Source organism: Halichoerus grypus, chromosome 3, assembly GCF_964656455.1.
Source record: "Halichoerus grypus chromosome 3, mHalGry1.hap1.1, whole genome shotgun sequence".
Taxonomy (NCBI): domain Eukaryota; kingdom Metazoa; phylum Chordata; class Mammalia; order Carnivora; family Phocidae; genus Halichoerus; species Halichoerus grypus.
The window spans coordinates 172,977,105-172,996,689 of NC_135714.1; the positions used below are offsets into that span (position 1 = coordinate 172,977,105).

At 37.6% G+C, this 19,585-nt stretch overlaps 1 protein-coding gene across 1 annotated transcript in view; it reads right to left on the minus strand.

Moving 5' to 3' along the window:
• The window catches only part of LOC118552476 (disintegrin and metalloproteinase domain-containing protein 32-like), a 173,424-nt gene that overhangs the window by 76,584 nt on the left and 77,255 nt on the right, over nucleotides 1-19,585 (minus strand). Inside the window, exon 10 of the mRNA XM_036118919.2 lies at nucleotides 16,156-16,237. Within this exon, the coding sequence (XP_035974812.2) occupies nucleotides 16,156-16,237 (82 nt within the window). The remainder of the gene's footprint in view (nucleotides 1-16,155; nucleotides 16,238-19,585) is intronic.

Sequence of the window (19,585 nt, forward strand, 5' to 3'; positions counted from 1 at the left end):
GCCTAAAAATAACGTAGACCAGAAAGGAACACAGACAGTATACCATAACAGTCACCTTACAGGCAATACAATGGCACTAAATTCATATCTTTCAATAGTTACCCTGAATGTAAATGGGCTAAATGCCACAATCAAAACACAGGCTATCACATTGGGTAAAAAAACAAGATCCATCGATAGGCTGTCTGCAAGAGACTCATTTTAGACCCAAAGACACCCCCAGATTGAAAGTGAGGGTGTGGAAAACTATTTACGATGCTAATGGACACCAAAAGAAAGCTGGGGTGGCAATCCTTATATCAGACAAATTAGATTTTAAACCAAAGACTGTAATAAGAGATGAGGAAGGACACTATATCCTACTTAAAGGGTCTATCCAACAAGAAGATCTAACAATTGTAAATATCTATGCCCCTAACATGGGAGCAGCCAATTACATAAAGCAATTAATAACAAAAGCAAAGAAACACATCGACAGCAATACAATAATAGTTGGAGACTTTAACACCCCCCTCACTGAAATGGACAGATCATCTAAGCAAAAGATCAACAAGGAAATAAAGACTTTAAATGACACACTGGACCAAATGGACTTCACAGACATATTCAGAACATTCCATCCCAAAGCAACAGAATACACATTCTTCCCTAGTGCCCATGGAACATTCTCCAGAATAGATCACATCCTAGGTCATAAATCACGTCTCAACCGGTAGCAAAAGATTGGGATCATTCCCCACATATTTTCAGACCACAATGCTTTGAAACTAGAACTCAATCACAAGAGGAAAGTCAGAAAGAACTCAAATACATGGAGGCTAAAGAGCATCCTACTAAAGAACGAATGGGTGAACCAGGAAATTAAAGAAGGATTAAAAAAATTCATGGAAACCAATGAAAATGAAAACACAACTGTTCAAAATCTTTGGGATGCAGCAAAGGCAGTCCTAAAAGGAAAGTATATAGCAATACAAGCCTTTCTCAAGAAACAAGAAAGGTCTCAAGTACACAACCTAACCCTACACCTAAAGGAGCTGGAGAAAGAACTGCAAATAAAGCCTAAACCCAGCAGGAGAAGAGAAATAATAAAGATCAGAGCAGAAATCAATGAAATAGACCCAAAAGAACAGATCAACAAAACTAGGAGCTGGATCTTTGAAAGAATTAACAAGATGGATAAACCCCTGACCAGACTTATCAAAAAGAAAAGAGAAATTACCCAAATCAACAAAATCATGAATGATAGAGGAGAGATCACAACCAACACCAAAGAAATACAAACAATTATAAGAACATATCATGAGCAACTATATGCCAGAAAATTAGATAACCTGGAAGAAATGGATGCATTCCTAGAGATGTATCAACTACCAAAACTGAACCAGGAAGAAACAGAAAACCTGAACAGACCTATAACCACTAAGGAAATTGAAGCGGTCATCAAAAATCTCCCAACAAACAAAAGCCCAGGGCCAGATGGCTTCCCAGGGGAATTCAACCATACATTTAAAGAATTAATACCTAGTCTTCTGAAACTGTTCCAAAAAATAGAAATGGAAGGAAAACTTCCAAACTCGTTTTATGAGGCCACCATTACCTCGATCCCAAAACCAGACAAAGACCCCATCGAAAAGAATTACAGACCAATTTCCTTGATGAACATGGATGCAAAAATTCTCACCAAAATACTAGCCAATAGGATCCAACAGTACATTAAAAGGATTATTCAGCATAATCAAGTGGGATTTATCCCTGTGCTGCAAGGTTGGTTCAACATCTGCAAATCAATCAACGTGATACAATACATTAATAAAAGAAAGAACAAGAACCATATGATCCTCTCAATAGAGGCAGAAAAAGCATTTGACAAAGTACAGCCTCCTTTCTTGACGAAAACTCTTGAGTATAGAGATAGAGGGTACATACCTCAATATCATAAAAGCCATCTATGAAAAACTCACAGCAAATATCATTCTCAATGGGGAAAAACTGAGAGCTTTGCCCCTAAGGTCATGAACACTGCAGGGATGTCCACTATCACCATTGCTATTCAACATAGTATTAGAAGTCCTAGCCACAGCAATCAGACAACAAAAAGAAATAAAAGGCATCCAAATCGGCAAAGAGGAAGTCAAACTCTCACTCTTTGCAGATGATATGATACTTTATGTGGAAAACCCAAAAGACTCCACCCCAAAACTGCTAGAACTCATACAGGAATTCAGTAAAGTGGTAGGATAGTTAATCAATGCACAGAAATCAGTGGCATTCCTATACACCAACAACAAGACAGAAGAAAGAGAAATTATGGAGTCGATCCCATTTACAAATGTACCCAAAACCATAAGATACCTAGGAATAAATCTCACCAAAGAGGCAAAGGATCTGTACTCAGAAAACTATAAAATACTCATGAAAGAAATTGAGGAAGACATAAAGAAATGGAAAAACGTTCCATGCTCATGGATTGGAAGAACAAATATTGTGAAGATGTCAATGCTACCTAGAGCAGTCTACACATTCAATGCAATCCCTATCAAAACACCATCAACTTTTTTCAAAGAAATGGAACAAATAATCCTAAAATTTGTATGGAACCAGAAAAGACCCCGAATACCCAGAGGAATCTTGAAAAAGAAAAGCAAAGCTGGTGGCATCACAATTCCAGACTTCAAGCTCTATTACAAAGCTGTCATCATCAAGACAGTATGGTACTGGCACAAAAACAGACACAGAGATCAGTGGAAGAGAAAAGAGAGCCCAGAAATGGACCCTCAACTCTATGGTCAACTCATCTTTGACAAAGCAGGAAAGAATGTCCAATGGAAAAAAGACAGCCTCTTCAACAAATGGTGTTGGGAAAATTGGACAGCCACATGCAGAAGAAGGAAACTGGACCATTTCCTTACACCACACAAAAAACAGACGCAAAATGGTTGAAAGACCTCAATGTGAGACAGGAGTCCATCAAAATCCTAAAGGAGAACACAGGCAGCAACCTCTTTGACCTCTTCGAAACATCGCCAAAGGCAAGGGAAGGGCTTATGAACTATTGGGACTTCATCAAGATAAGAAGCTTTTGCACCGCAAAAGAAACAGTCAACTAAACCAAAAGACAACTGACAGAATGGGAGAAGATATGTGCAAATGACAGATCAGATAAAGGGCTAGTATCCAAAATCTATAAAGAACTTATGAAACTCAACACCCAAAGAACAAATGATCCAATCAAGAAATGGGCAGAAGACGTGAACATTTTTCCAAAGAAGACATCCAAATGGCCAACAGACACATGAAAAAGTGCTCAACATCGCTCGGCATCAGGGAAATCGAAACGAAAACCTCAATGACATACCATCTCACACCAGTCAGAATGGCTAAAATTAACAAGTCAGGAAACGAAAGATGTTGGTGGGGATGCGGAGAAAGGGGAACCCCCTATACTGTTGGTAGGAATGCAAGCTGGTGCAGCCACTCTGGAAACAGTATGGAGGTTCCTCAAAAGGTTGAAAATAGAGCTACCCTATGACCCAGCAATTGCACTACTGGGTATTTACCCCAAAGATACAAATGTAGGGATCTGAAGGGGTACGTGCACCCCGATGTTATAGCAGCAATGTTCACAATAACCAAACTATGGAAAGAACCAAGATGCCCATCGACAGATGACTGGATAAAGAAGATGTGGTATATATATACAATGGAATATTATGCAGCCTTCAAACAGAATGAAATCTTGCCATTTGCAATGACGTGGATGGAACTGGAGGGTATTATGCTGAGCGAAATAAGTCAATCAGAGAAAGACATGTATCATATGATCTTCCTGATATGAGGAATTCTTAATCTCAGCAAACAAACTCAGGGTTGCTGGAGTGGTGGGGGGTAGGAGGGATGGGGTGGCTGGGTGATAGACATTGGGGAGAGTATATGCTATGGTGAGCGCTGTGAATTGTGTAAGACTGTTGAATCACAGACCTGTACCTCTGAAACAAATAATACATTATATGTTAAAAAAAAGAAGAAGAAGAAGAAGATAGCAAGAAGGGGAAAATGAAGGGGGAGAACTCGGAGGGGGAGACAAACCATGAGAGACTATGGACTCTGAGAAACAAACTGAGGGTTCTAGAGGCGAGGGGGGGTGGGGGGATGGGTTAGCCTGCTGATGGGTATTAAAGAGGGCATGTGCTGCATGGAGCACTGGGTGTTATACGCAAACAATGAATCATGGAACACTACATCAAAAACTAATGATGTAATGTATGGTGATTAACATAACATAATAAAAAAATTAGCATGGAAAAAAAAGAATTAAATCACAACAGTAGTGATGTTACCAAGATACCGTCATAGGTCATTCCCAATTTCACCACCCCCTCACAACAAGAACAACTAACACTATTCTTGGACAGAATCTACTGTGAAGATCCTAGAACATGTAGGTCAGACTGAAGCACTCCCTGCACTACAGAAAACAAAACAGACCACATTAGAAGGGTAAAAGGAGCAGCTACACACTGACCGCTTTGCCCTTCCCCAAGGCTGGTGTAGTGCCATACTAGGAGATCTTCCCAGAGTCTACAGTACCTCAAGTGGGAAATGAGAGCCCAGGGTGGACATCCAGCTCCCCCAGCATTTAAGGTGACTTCTTAGGAGTCCCCAGTCTGATCTTCCCTCACAAGGAGCACAGAGGATGCTACATGGTTTGACCATGGGAAATCTGTGACAGAGAGGGGTGGAGGGACTTGCAACCCTCTTGGCAGACCAAGTTCTCACCCACAGCACCCAAAAGTAGTCCCAACCAGAAGTTTTGCCCATCTGTAGAGCTAAGTCAGTGATGCAGTCTGACCAGGGAACCCAATGAACAGCAGGTCTTCCTGATTCAGGTCATCAAAGATCCTTACCATTGAAGCCTGGTCTGTCCCCCAAACCCACCCAGGCAGGGAGCTGAGTCAAAACCCTCCCAATGCTGAGTGCAGCTTCTAGCCCCACCTGACCAGAGGTCAGGTCATAACACCTAGAAGCTGCATAGCCCAGCAATATTCAAGTGGAGAGTATGGTAGGCATGGCTATTGTCCACAGAGCAAAACCAGTGGCACCTTTCGGCCAGGGAACTCGGGGTGCATGTCAGCTTAAGGCCACAGAGAGCCTTCCTGGGCTTAAAGTCAGTTCTGCCCAGACAGGGAAGCTGATTCATACCCTATCCATGGCTGCATGCAGCTCCTGGCCCTGCCCAACCAGACAGCTTAACTGCAAATATCTAAGAGGCTGCTTAGAAATGGCTCTCCTGCTCTGCCCAAGAATGGGATTTAATTCTCAGCCCTACTGACCGCTGAGTGTAGCTCCTGGCCCTAACTGAACAGAAAACCTAGCTGGTACCTCTGAAAGCTGTGTAGCCCATCATCTCTTGAACAGAGAGAATGACAGGCAGAGGTGATCATCCACAGAGCAAAGTCAATGGCACCATTTGACCATGGAACTTAGGGTACAAGTCAGCTTAAGTCAAGACCACAAATCCAGCTGATTCTCACTCTCCACTTTTGCAGGGAAACTAATTTGTAGCCCTGCCCATTGCTAAATACAGACTTCAGCCAGCCTAGACCAGGGAATCTAACCAGTGTACATGGGAAACTGCATAGCCCACTTAGAGTGACACTTGAACACAGAGCACAGCCCATGGCTTTCCCCATCTTCAGAGCAAAACCACTGCCCTATCTAACCAAGAATTCAGTGTATGGTATTGCCTGTTTTGGGTCCCCAAACAATGGGCCATACAGGACTTGGGGTACATTCTGCTACCGTGCCATGGCAGGGAATCTAAATCATAGCCCATCTCCTGCTGAGTAAAGTACCTGTCCTACCCATCTAGGAAGCCTGATGAATGAACCCAGGTAAGTGCAGAGCATCTCCCACACCCTCACTTGGGCAGGGAACCAAGCCAGCAGGCCTATCCAACTGTTACCAGCTAGCAGCAATTCCATCCCCAACCCCAGAGCTCAGGCAGTAGCCTCACCCAAAAATAGACCCTGAGAGCAAGCTTCACCAGCCCCAGAGCATTACCAGTGGACATGTCTAGGAACCCAAAATGAGCTGACATATAATGAACTGTCTCTGCCGAGACCACTTACTCAAATGCACATATACCAACAGAGGCTCCCAGATGGCAACCTAGGAGGACCCTGAACTCATCTTTTCCAAAGACACACCCAATCTCTGCCTACCTATAGGGAAATTCTTCCTGGAAAAGAACTAAGGGCACACAACAGCTTCTGGACAACATAAGATAGAGGAACAACATAGAGAAGGGCAGGAGAGATGGAGACATAAAAATGACAGAAACACCACCTCAATGCTGTAGGCTACAGTGTGGGAAGATAGCACTGAGGGACTGTGAGCAGATTCATTTTTAAAAGCCAGAATTTACTGTTTCCTTTGCTGTGCAGAAGTTTTTTATCTTAATGAAGTCCCAAAAGTTCATTTTTGCTTTTGTTTCACTACCTTTTGGAGATGTATCTTGAAAGGAGTTGCTGTAGCCGATGTCAAAGAGGTTACTGCCTATGTTCTCTAGGATTTTGATGGATTCCTGTCTCACATTGAGGTCTTTCATTCATTTTGAGTTTATCTTTGTGTCGGTGTTAGAGAATGGTAGAGTTTCATTCTCCTACATGTGGCTGTCCAATTTTCCCAGCACCATTTATTGAAGAGACTGTCTTTTTTTCCATTGCATATTTTTTCCTGCTTTGTCAAAGATTATTTGATCATAGAGGTGAGGGTCCATATCTGGGTTCTCTATTCTGTTCCATTGGTCTATATGTCTGTTTTTGTGCCAGTACCATGCTGTCTTGGTGATCACAGCTTTGTAATATAGCTTGAAATCGGGCAACATGATGCCTCCAGCTTTGTTTTTCTTTTTCAACATTTCCTTGGCACTTTGGGGTCTTTTCTGCTTCCATACAAATTTTAGGAGGCAACCCACAGAATGGGAGAAGATATTTGAAAATGACACTACAGATAAAGGGCTGGTATCCAAGATCTATAAAGAACTTCTCAAACTCAACACCCAAAAAACAAATAATCAAGTCAGAAAATGGGCAGAAGACATGAACAGACACTTCTCTGAAGAAGACATACAAATGGCTAACAGACACATGAAAAAATGTTCATCATTATTAGCCATCAGGGAAATTCAAATCAAAACCACATTGAGATATCACCTTACACCAGTTAGAATGGCAAAAATTGACAAGGCAAGAAACAACAAATGTTGGAGAGGTTGTGGAGAAAGGGGAACCCTCTTACACTGTTGGTGGGAATGCAAGTGGTACAGCCACTTTGGAAAACAGCGGGGAGGTGCCTCAGAAAATTAAAAATAGAGCTACCCTATGACCCAGCAATTGCACTCCTGGGTATTTACCCCAAAGACACAGATATAGTGAAAAGAAGGGCCATATGCACACCAATGTTTATAGCAGCAATGTCCACAATAGCCAAACTGTGGAAAGAGCCCAGATGTCCTTCAACAGATGAATGGATAAAGAAGATATGGTCCATATATACAATGGAATATTACTCAGCCATCAGAAAGGATGAATACCCAACTTTTACATCAACATGGATGGGACTGGAGGAGATTATGTTAAGTGAAAGAAGTCAAGCAGAGAAAGTCAATTATCATATGGTTTCACTTATTTGTGAAACATATGGAATAGCATGGAAGACATAAGGAGAAGGAAGGGGAAAATGAAGGGGGGTTATCGGAGGGAGAGATGAACCATGAGAGACTATGGACTCTGAGAAACAAACTGAGGGTTTTAGAGGGGAGGTTGTTGGGGGGATGGGTTAGCCCAGTGATGGGTATTAAAGAGAGCACGTACTGAATGGAGCACTGGGTGTTATACGAAAACAATGAATCGTGGATCACTACATCAAAAACTAATGATGTATGGTGACTAACATAACATAATAAAATAAAATTTAAAAAATAAATTAAAAATAAATAAAATAAATAAATAAGTAAAAAATAAAAGCCAGAATTTAAAAGGTAAACTAGAATATAAAGAAACTAACCCTCCACCAAGTGCTGGGGAATCAGAGAGGCTGGCATCAGTGTTTACATTATCCTGTTAATTTGATAGCACAGATGGGAGCAAAATTCAGGCACCCTAGCCAGCCCACCACCTTAGCCAACCCTGGGCCCCTAGCCAACACCAGCCCTGGACACTCTGGAATACAGGAAAAAAAAGTGCCACAGTTTAAAGAGCAACTAGAATATAAAGGAACCAGCCCTAGAATTCTATCAAGTGGCCAGGGAGCTCTGGAATCTCTCTAGGGCCAGAGGGGTAGGAGAGTACCATTGCTTACATTCCTCCTCCACCATGATAGCACAGACAAAAGCAGGGTCAGGGCACCCTAGCCAGCCTAGTGCCTCAGTGAGCCCTGGGATCCTGGCCCACACCAGACCCAGTGGTCCCCCCGGAAAAGCCTCACAAGGTGGCCCCAATGTGGCACACACAGGGATATCCTTGGACAGTGTCGACAATAGCAACAGCCATCTCACCAAGGTGACATATGTGCAAAGTATCCTGAGGTACTCCGGGCCAAAACCCACTATACAGAGAGCCCCAGAACCCACTGGCGAGTGCCCACTCCAGCTCCAGCCATCCCACCAGGGCAGTATGAGATGTCCCAGGACTTCCAGCCCACACGCATTACAGATCCAGCAAGGCAACCAAAGTCATCAGGCACACACAGTCCATAAGGGATGTTCTTATAAAAGGTCATTTCTTCAAGTCTATGATAAGTAGCTGTTCTACTTAATTCATAGAAACAAATGCAAAAAGAAAAACAAAATGAGGCAACAGAGAAATATGCTCCAAACTAAAGAACAAGAAAAAAACCTCAGAAAAAGACCTGAACAAAACAGAGATAAGCAACCTACCTGATAAAGAGATAAAAGTAATGGTCAAAAACATGCTCACTGGAGGGACGCCTGGGTGGCTCAGTCAGTTAAGTGTCTACCTTCGGCTCAGGCCATGATCCCAGCGTCCTGGGATCAAGTTCCGCATTGGGGTCCCTGCTCAGGGAGGAGTTAATTTCTCCCTCTCCCTCTGCCCCTCTCCCCCACACCTGCTCATGCTCTCTCTCTCTCTCTAACAAATAAATAAAATCTTTAAAAAGAAAAACATGCTCACTGGACTGGAAAGAAGAGAGAATGAACTCATGGGAACTTCAACAAAGAGACAGAAAATCTTTTTTTAAAAAACAATCAGACTTGGGGGCGCCTGGGTGGCTCAGTCATTAAGCATCTGCCTTTGGTTCAGGTCATGATCCCAGGGTCCTGGGATCGAGCCCTGCATCGGGCTCCCTGCTCCGTGGGAAGCCTGCTTCTCCCTTTCCCACTCCCCCTGCTTGTGTTCCCTCTCTCACTGTGTCTCTCTGTCAAATAAATTAATAAAATATTAAAAAATAAAAAATAAAAAAACAATCAGACTTGAAGAATAGAATAAATGAAATGAAAATACACTAGAGAGAATCAACAACAGATTAGAGAAAGCAGAAGATGAATTAATGATTGGGAAGACAGGGTAATAGAAAGTGCCCAAGCTGAACAGCAAAAAAGTTAAAAAAAAAATTTTTTAAATGAGGATATGTTAAAGGATCTCTGGTACAACATCAAGCATACTAATACTCTCATTATAGAGATCCCAAAAGTAAAAGAGAAATGAGCAGAAAACTTATTTGGAGAAATAATGGCTGCAAACTTCACTAACCTGGGGAAAGAAACAGACATCCAGGTCCAGGAAGCACAGACAGCCACAAAGAAAATAAACCATAGGAAGCACACACCACAACACATAATAATTAAAATGGCAAAGATTAAGGTAAAGAGAGAATCTTAAAAGTACCAAGAGAAAAACAACAAGTTATATATAAGAAAACCCTATAATAATGCTATTCAGCTGATTTTTCAGCAGAAACCTTGCAGGCCAAAAGGTAGTAGCATGACATATTCAAAATGCTGATAGGAGAAAACTACAAACAATAATACTCTCCCTGATGCTATCATTCAGAATTCAAGGAGACAAAGAGTTTCTCAAACAAAAGTTAAAAGAATTTATCACCACTAAACTGACTTTACAAGATATGTTAAAGGGACTTCTTTAAGTAAAAAAGACAAGACAATAATTAGAAGAAAATTATAAAAGCGAAAATTTCATGAGTAAAAGAAACGAAACAAACAAGCAGGGGGAGAAAAAGGGGGGCACAAACCAAGAAACAGACTCTCAACTGCAGAGAACAAACTGATGGTTACCAGAGGGAAGGTGGGTTGGGGGAATGGGTGAAATAGGTGATGGGATTAAGGAGCGCACTTGTTGTGATGAGCACCAGGTGTTGCATGGAAGTGTAGAATCACTATAAATTGTATACTGAAACTAATATTACACAGTATGTTAACTAACTGGAATTTAAATAAAAACTTAAAAAAAAAGAATGAAATCATGCCATTTGCAACAACATGGATGGGTGGATCTAGAAGTTGTAATGCTGAGTGAAATAAATCAGTCAGAAAAAAAAAAAACATATGATTTCACTCAAACGTGGAATTTAAGAAACAAAACAAATGAAGGGGAAGAAAAGAAGCAAACCAAAAACCAGACTTCTAACTATAAAGAACAAACTGATGGTTACCAAAGGGGAGGTGGTGGGGAGGAAGAGGCCATGGGTGAAACCAGTGAAGGGGATTGAGTACACTTATCTTGATGAGCACTGAGTGATATATAGAATTATTGAATCACTATATTATACCCCTGAAATGAATATAACACTGTATGTTAACTATACTGGAAATAAAATTTTCAAAAAGACCTATATGAAAAGATAAAAATATTTTAGATTCCTATATTCCTTCCTCAATCCTTATGTTGAGTGGTAAAGTAGTTCTAAAATAGTCTCCCTAGCTTTCCAGAAAAATAAAGACAAATCTAGACCTGTGGCACTAGTAGACCTAGCCCATTTTGAACTGTAATCAAGTGTAATAAATGTTCCTCAATCATATCTGGCCCACACCTGCCTCATGTCTCCACTGCCCCAAAAGCAAACAGAAAAGCTACAGGTGAGAGATGGACAGTCATAGCTGGGAGTTCCCTCTTGTCTTCCTGCTAGGGTGGGAGCAGGCAATGAGTTTCCTTGAGGAGGGGCCTCCTGCCTAAAAAGTCTTGCACCCAGAACACTGGACAAAGAATCTGGCCAAAAACAAAAGAAAATGATTTCTTGTAATTAAAGGAATGTAAAGAATAATTTTGAAAGTAATTTAACACCTAATAGATTTAGGATATAGCCCCTAGGATGCCAGAGAAAGGAAGTGACACTGAAAGAAAAGTCTGGTCTACAAATAAATTCTAAACTGGCCCACATTCAGCCCTATGAAGACATAAACTTTTCTTTATCTTGAACTCAATATATAATCCCCAATTCAAATAGAAAAATAATAATACTTTAAACAATAAAATAAACTGGAAACCAAACAAAAAACTCAAGAGTTACTCCAAAAAAATAGGAAAGGATTCTAAGAAAAGGAAGATGAGATTTAATTTTTTATGGTAGTTGGTTTCACTCATAGAAGTTAAAGAAGTGAGAAAATAATTAAGCATCTCCATTAGACCCTGATGCCTAAAAGGTCCTCCTTTGACCATCAAAGCTTTACTAGCATAACAATATATTTCTTTACCCAAGAGTTAATATTACTTATATATTCACAATATTATAAAATACTATTTATTAATTCAATTTTTAAGTTAACCTGTAGACAAAGTATAAAAGTTTTTATAGAATAAATTATAAATTTTATGAATCTTGACAATGGATATAAGAAGTGTTCAACTATTCTAATTTCTTATTTTTCATAGCAAGTAATCAATGGGCATTGCCTAAGGTAAGTCAATATAATATAAAAAGATATGAATAAAAATATAAATATTATTAAGATGATAAGATCATGTGATACTATGTATTATGTATATATTATATATGCATAACTATGAAGTACATAGGCATATAATGTGTAATGATATATAATTATTATATATTTCAATAACATATGTAGTATATTGTTTGGTAACATATTTTAATAATATACCTTTTATAATATTATATACCATATACATGTATGCTATATATTTCATACTATATATAAATATATATTATATATATATTAAAAGTAGTAAGAATATATTTTAATAATAATGTCAATGTTGTTAAAATAATAAAAATATAAGAATATATACATGACAAACAGAGAGAATGGACTAAATATATCATAGATAATATTAACCAACATTGCCTAAAGTTTATAAATCAAAACAGAGGGAAGAGCATATTTACTTTAAATAATAAATTTAGCTACAAGAAGAGTTTAAACAAGACATTCTAAAGTCTTCAATAGGACTCCCTGAAGAAGATAAGGAAGAATTACTATCAATTTTTGCTTTTTATACTTATAATTAAAATAATTTTGCCATGTAAATGCATAAATTTTGTAACAAAAATTATAAGAGTATCAGAAATAAAAATATGTGCTGCAAAATCCCATTTTTGCAAAAATATATAGAGAGGGAGCCACAGTAACAGATAAAGACACAATGTAGAAGATACATATTAATCAAAATGTTAATAGTGGTTATCACTTCCTGAGAGGGGAGATGCCATAAATTTACATAAATTTCCTTATATGTTCCTATTTAACTTTTAAAAGGGACAGAACATAAATTATTTTGTAATTAAAAAAGTTTTTAGTACTTAAATTTGTTTTTTAAAAAAATAAATAAGATGGGAAAATTGCTCAACCAATTACTTTACCTTTCAATGATGCATCTAATTGCATCAATAATTTATTTCTAATATATATAAAATATTTATAAATATTATAAATTTTTAAAACAGACATAAAAGTTTCTTTTTTTTTTTTTAAAGATTTTATTTATTTATTTGAGAGAGCGAGAATGAGAGAGAGAGAGAGCATATGAGAGGGAGGAGGGTCAGAGGGAGAAGCAGACTCCCTGCTGAGCAGGAAGCCCGATGCGGGACTCGATCCCGGGACTCCAGGATCATGACCTGAGCCGAAGGCAGTCGCTTAACCAACTGAGCCACCCAGGCACCCAAAAGTTTCTTTTAAATACTCTTTTAGAGGTTTGAAACATTTTAGCTACCCTACAACCCAGCAATTGCACTACTAGGTCTATACCCCAAAGATACAAATGTAGTGACCCGAAGGGGCACCTGCACCCCAATGTTTATAGCAGCAATGTCCACAATAGCCAAACTATGGAAAGAGCCCAGATGTCCGTCGACAGATGAATGGATAAAGAAGATATGGTATGTATATACAATAGAATACAACTCAGCCATCAAAAAGAATGAAATCTTGCCATTTGCAATGATGTAGATGGAACTAGAGGGTATTATGCTAAGTGAAATAAGTCAATCAGAGAAAGACAATTATCATATGATCTCACTCATATGTGGAATTTAAGAAACAAAACACAGGATCATAGGGGAAGAGAGGGAAAAATTAAACAAGATGAAACCAGAGAGGGAGACAAACCATAAGAGACTCTTAATCATAGGAAACAAACTGAGGGTGCTGGATGGGAGTGGGGTGGGAAGATGGGGTAAGTGGGTGATGGACATTAAGGAGGACACGTGATGTAATGAGCACTGGGTGTTATATAGGACCAATGAACCACTGACCTCTACCTCTGAAACTAATAATACACTATATGTTAATTAACTGAATTTAAATAAAAAAATAAAATCAGGAAGATGACCAAAAAAAGGAGAAAAAAAAGAAATAGTTAACTAACTGGATAAGGCAATGAGAAAGAGAAAGGAGTATTCTAGGCAATAGGGACACCACAGGCAAAGATTGTGAAGGAAAAAAAGAACTGATAAAGTACCAAGACCCCAGGAACAAAAAGAAAAAATCAGGTTGTCTCAATCTTCTTTCTCTGTATGGTATGTCTCCAGACATATGTAATGTGAACTTGGCCAGTCTTATATCAACACAGGGAATATGAGAGGGCCTTGCATAGTGACTGAATATAAGCATTTGAGAAAAATATGCTTCCTTATCCCTATTTCCACTGTTTCTTCCCTAAAGTCTTCATTACCTTTTTTCCTAGATCATGATAAACATCTTCATAAGGATATGAGACTGCCCCTAGTTTTGCCCAGTCCCATCTGTCCAACATAGAGGTGCTACCTTGTTCCTCCCAAAGTATGCCTTAGATCAATCATATCACTCTGCTGTTAAAGACTCTTCCGTGGTTCCTGATTGCCCACAGAAGAAAAGACATTCTCTGATCTAAACCGTACTTATAAAACTGTATTTTCCTCTGCTCCTTTCCAAGTAATCAAATGACATAAGTGAGCATGCTTTATAAACTATGAAGGCTTATTTCAGAGGTGCAGGTGGAATTTATACATATTAATGGCCTGTATAAACCAGGTGCCACTCCATGAGGCCCTGCATAGTTAATGGTAGGAAACTAGTAAGAGAGAATTATTTCTCATTCAAAACCAGAAAACTCAAGAGATTTGGCAAAATATTCAAAGTTACATAGCTAACAAGCCAAAGAGCTGGAATTCACTGACATTAAGATACACACTGCGATATCTCAAAGTGAAAGCTGTTTCTGCAAGTGTTGGCCTTGAGAGGAAGCCTAATGTGGGAAAGAGAGCACTGGACTTGGCAGCTGAGAGGGTTTGGGTCTCTTGTGTGAACTTGGGCAATGTACTTGTTCTCAAAGCTTCTTTGTGACATAGGGATAGAATATCTCACATGGTTGTAGTGAAGACTAAATGGTATGATGACACACAGTGTCACACATAACAATGTATTTAGTATTTGTATTTGTATTATGCTTTTTTAAGAGCAGTCATTAACTTCCTAGTTATGAACTATAAAGTAATGAAAATAATTTTCAATAAATCTGCAATGTTATCACCCAACTTGCGAAGAGGATTTTATGGTTTTCAAATTTTATATACGTATGTCATCATCCTGTTTTATTTTCAAATAAATGAATATGAAAAAAATCAGTCTTATGAAAAAAATGGTTTATATTTTACTTTGGTTGGGTTTAAGGAAAGTCTCATTTAGCTGAAGGAATACATCTTCATGAAGTTCAACTTCATTGGCTGTTCTCAATACATGTTAATAGTCCTATTTGGTGGACATATGCTGGAACTATCTCCTCAGAATGCAATGTGCTAATTCATACATGTAAAAATGAGGTGACCAGTAAGTATCAGGTAGGCCCTCATTAAATGCAAAGGAGAACTTAAGACTTGAATATGTCATGAGCTTTAATATATGAGATACATTTTGAACTAAAAAGAAAAGCCTGTTGTTACTTCTATGATTTTCTTTTGAACAATATAAAGGGTTTAGGTTTTCTCTTTAACGCTGTTTGTTCCTAAGTATTTCGCTGTCCTCAGACAGGCCCCATGAAACCAACTGCAAATTGACTATTCCAAATCAATATACAGAAGTGTATTAAAATGTAATAAAAATAACCTGCTTTACACACACACAAAAATGAATAGGGTGGGAAAATTGCTCAACCAATTACTTTATCATTCAATGATGCATCTAATTGTACCAATAATTTATATGTATATATAAAATATTTATAAATATTATTAATTTTTTAAATAGACAAAAGTTTCTTTTTTATACTCTTTTGGAGGCGTGAAACATTTTAAAGAATTTTTATCATACTTTTTGTTTAATCACTGTTTTAATTTTGAAGCTATTTTATTGGTAAGACTATTTCTCCAATTTTATGTCTACAAGTGAAAATCTATTTGGGTTATAAAACTTTTTTACAGATAATTTTTCATGATGTGCTATTCTATATATTAAGGAATGCATGTGTATTTATGATATTTTTATTCTACTTCCACTTCCAAAATAACTGCAACAGATGTTTGTTCTACAAAATACTCTTCCTTCTATACACTTCAAATTTTTAACAGTAGAAAGTGTAATCTCTAAATGCAAATATAAATGTAAACTGTATAAAATTTTTGTTATAACACTGAATGATTTTTGAATGTATAAATCTTGTTAAATAATAAGATTAAATAATTACATACCAAAGCAATTCCAGCAGAATAATGGGTAACACACATCTTTCCAGGAACTGTGGCTCCCACATAATCTGGATGATCGCTATAGCTAAATAAATAAGTATATATTTATAATTAATTTTGACAAACATTTCAAAGATGAGAATTCTTGCGAATAATTTGTCTATGGTCCACAAAATCCTAGACTGAAGCAAATTGAGGTACAATCTCTCCATACATCCTTATTGTTTCAAATTAGGAAGACATTCTTAATTAAATGAGATTAAGCATGCTATATTTCTTTTTTTATTTTATTTTATTTATTTATTTGTCAGAGAGAGAGAGGGAGACAGAGAGACAGAGCTCCAGCAGCGGGCGGAATGGCAGGCAGAGAGAGAAGCAGCCTCCCTGCTGAGCAAGGGACTCAATCCCAGAACCCTGGGATCATGACCTGAGCCAAAGGCAGATGCTTAACTGACTGAGCCACCTAGGCATCCCAAAGCATACTACATTTCTAAAATATATCCAATGGACCCAAGTTTTTTATGGCATTACTGTTATCATATTTAGTTAGGATTACTAAAGCCTTTGATCAAAAACATTTTGATCAAAAGCATTTTGTTGAGTGACAGTGAAAAACAGTTTTAATATATGGATTAAAAATTTTCATTCTGATGTAGAAAAGCTTACCAATTTCTCATAGAAATGACTTCATTTTTCTATAACTTAACTTTATTATTTCTTCATTGAGTAAGGGCCCATATAAATTGTCATATAATAATAGCACTATTCCCAGAGATTTTTCATAAAAATTATTCCATTTAATTCTCAAATCAAGCCAATGAAATAGATATTATTATCCCCATTGAACAAATCATACATCATCAGATGGAAAGTATAAGTAACTTTCTCAAGGTAACACAATTAATAAATGCTAGTGAAGGATATGAATTTAGGCAATCTGAATCCAGAGCCATACTCTCAACCATAAGCTATAGACACTCCAAACATGTTCTGCCATCTTTAGAGCCCCCATCAAAACAAACATTCCAAAATGTATATAAAGAAACTTGTTTCAATTATCAATTGAAGCATCTCCTCAGTTTCAGCTACTTCACTTCACATTGCACTGTCTCCCTACTTCTGCCTTTATTCTGTCTCTTTGATACTTTTTATACCTAACCCTTCCAGCACTGGTTAACAAGTATTCACGATTAACATGAAACTTTGGCTTTCTTCCCCCAATGTTTTAAGTACTGTTTACACTCGTTCTTAATCCAAGATAGTGCTACCAATAGATTGTGAAAATGCAAGGATGTTTGCTCTCACCACTGGTATTCAGCATCATACTAGGGGTCCTAGCCTGTTAAATAAGGCAAAAATAAAATATAATGAAATAAAAGGTATATGGATTGGAAAGGAAGGAATACAGTTTTCTCTCTTTATGGATAATGTGACTGTCTACCTAGGAAATCGCACAGTATATGAAAAGCTATTAGCACTAAGTATGTTCAGAAGGTTTGCATGTTTCAAAGTCGACGTACAAAAGTCAATCTGATTCTTATATACTAGCAATAAAATATTTGAAACTAAAGTAAAATGAAACATTTACAATAGCGTTAATGTTATTTAAGGGTACAAACATGCAATGAGTAGTCAATAAGACCTAGAGATCTAATACAAGTATAGTAGATATAGATAACAATGTTGTATTATAATCTTTAAATCTGCTAAGAGCCTAGAATTTTATTATTCCAAGCACTAAAAATAAATGATAATTACATGATAGATGTGCTTATTACCACTACAATGGCAATCATATAATATATAAATGTATTTATTAACATGTTGTATACCTTAAATTTACAATGTTATGTAACATTCAAATACATTTGAATAAAAAATTTAAAGATAAATAAGTAAATTAAATGTTTTTCCATTTTGTGTTCAAAAAAGAAGAAAAAATAGCACTAAAGACATGATATTATACTAGGATATAAGGCTAACATAAATGTGAGAAAGATCTGCATCCTGATAGGACACTGATATATCTGTATACTGGTAGAACTGTATACTGCAGAACACTGATGAAAGAAATTTAAAAAGATCTAAGTAAATGGAAGAAAATACCAAGTTCGTTGACTGGAAGACTTACTATTACTGAGCTGCCAGTTCTCCCCATGCTACTGTATAGATTCAATGCAGTTCCAATCAACATTCCAGCAAGATATTTTATGGCAACTGAGAAGTTGAATCTAACACTTATGTAGAAAGGCAAAAACTTAGAATAACCAAAACAATTTTCAAAAAGAAGAAAATATTTGGAGAACTTATACTACTTGATTTAAATAGTTTTTATAAAACTATAGTAATCAAGGCAGTGTGTTATTCACAAAAGAATAGACCAAAAATAGACTCTTACATATAAAGTCAAATTATTTGTTACAAAAGTACAAAAGCAATTAAATGGAGAAACTATAGTGTTTTCAAGAATTAATGCTGAGTAATTATTTATTCATATGCAAAAAATTGTCTCCTCCGTACCTCATAGCATATACAATAATTAACTCTAAATAAGAAAAACTTAAAACTATAAGGCTTCTAGAAAAAAATATAGTAGAGAAATCTGTAAATTTGGGTGAGGCAAAGATATTTTTTGGTACAACATCAAAAACATGATTCATAAAATAAAAAATTGATAAGTTAATAATGAATTCATCAAAATCTGATTTTTAAAATATACTGTTAAGAAAATGAAAAGACAACCCACAGCCAGAAAATATTCTGAAATCATATATATTATAAAGGACATGTACCTGAATGCTTAAAGAACACTTAACAGGAAGAGCTGGTCCAAGATGGCAACATAGGAAGATCTTGATCTTACCTCCTCCATAGACATACCAAATCTATACCTATTTATAGAGCAATTCCTCCTGAAAAAGAACTTAGGGCTAACTGAACAGCTTCTGTACAACAAAAGATAGAAAGGCAAAAGGGACTGGCAAGATGGAAGGAGACACAGTAATGAAGAGAACCCCCACATCCAACACTGCAAATGGCAGCGAGGAGGGATAGTACTGAGAGACCAGGAGCAGATTCATCTGCCCTGGGGCACAGAAAAAAACAAACCAACGAACCTGTGGTTAAAAGAGCAACTAGTACCTAAAAGAGCCAGCTCTAGAAATCTACCAAATGTCAGGGGAGTTGCTGGAACTCTCTGTGGGTAAAGGGGCTAGCGAGTGCAATGGTTTACACTCTGCCTACAACTTGATCGTGTAGATGGGAGCAGGGTCTGGGAGCCATAGCCAACCTGCAAGCACCAGGCCCCTAGTCCACACCACCCCTAGATGCCCTGAGACACAGAAAAAAAGCCAGGGTTTAAAAGACCAACTAGTATATAAAAGATCCAGCCCCAGAACTCAGCCAAACTGTGGGGGTGGGGGGGTAGGAGGGA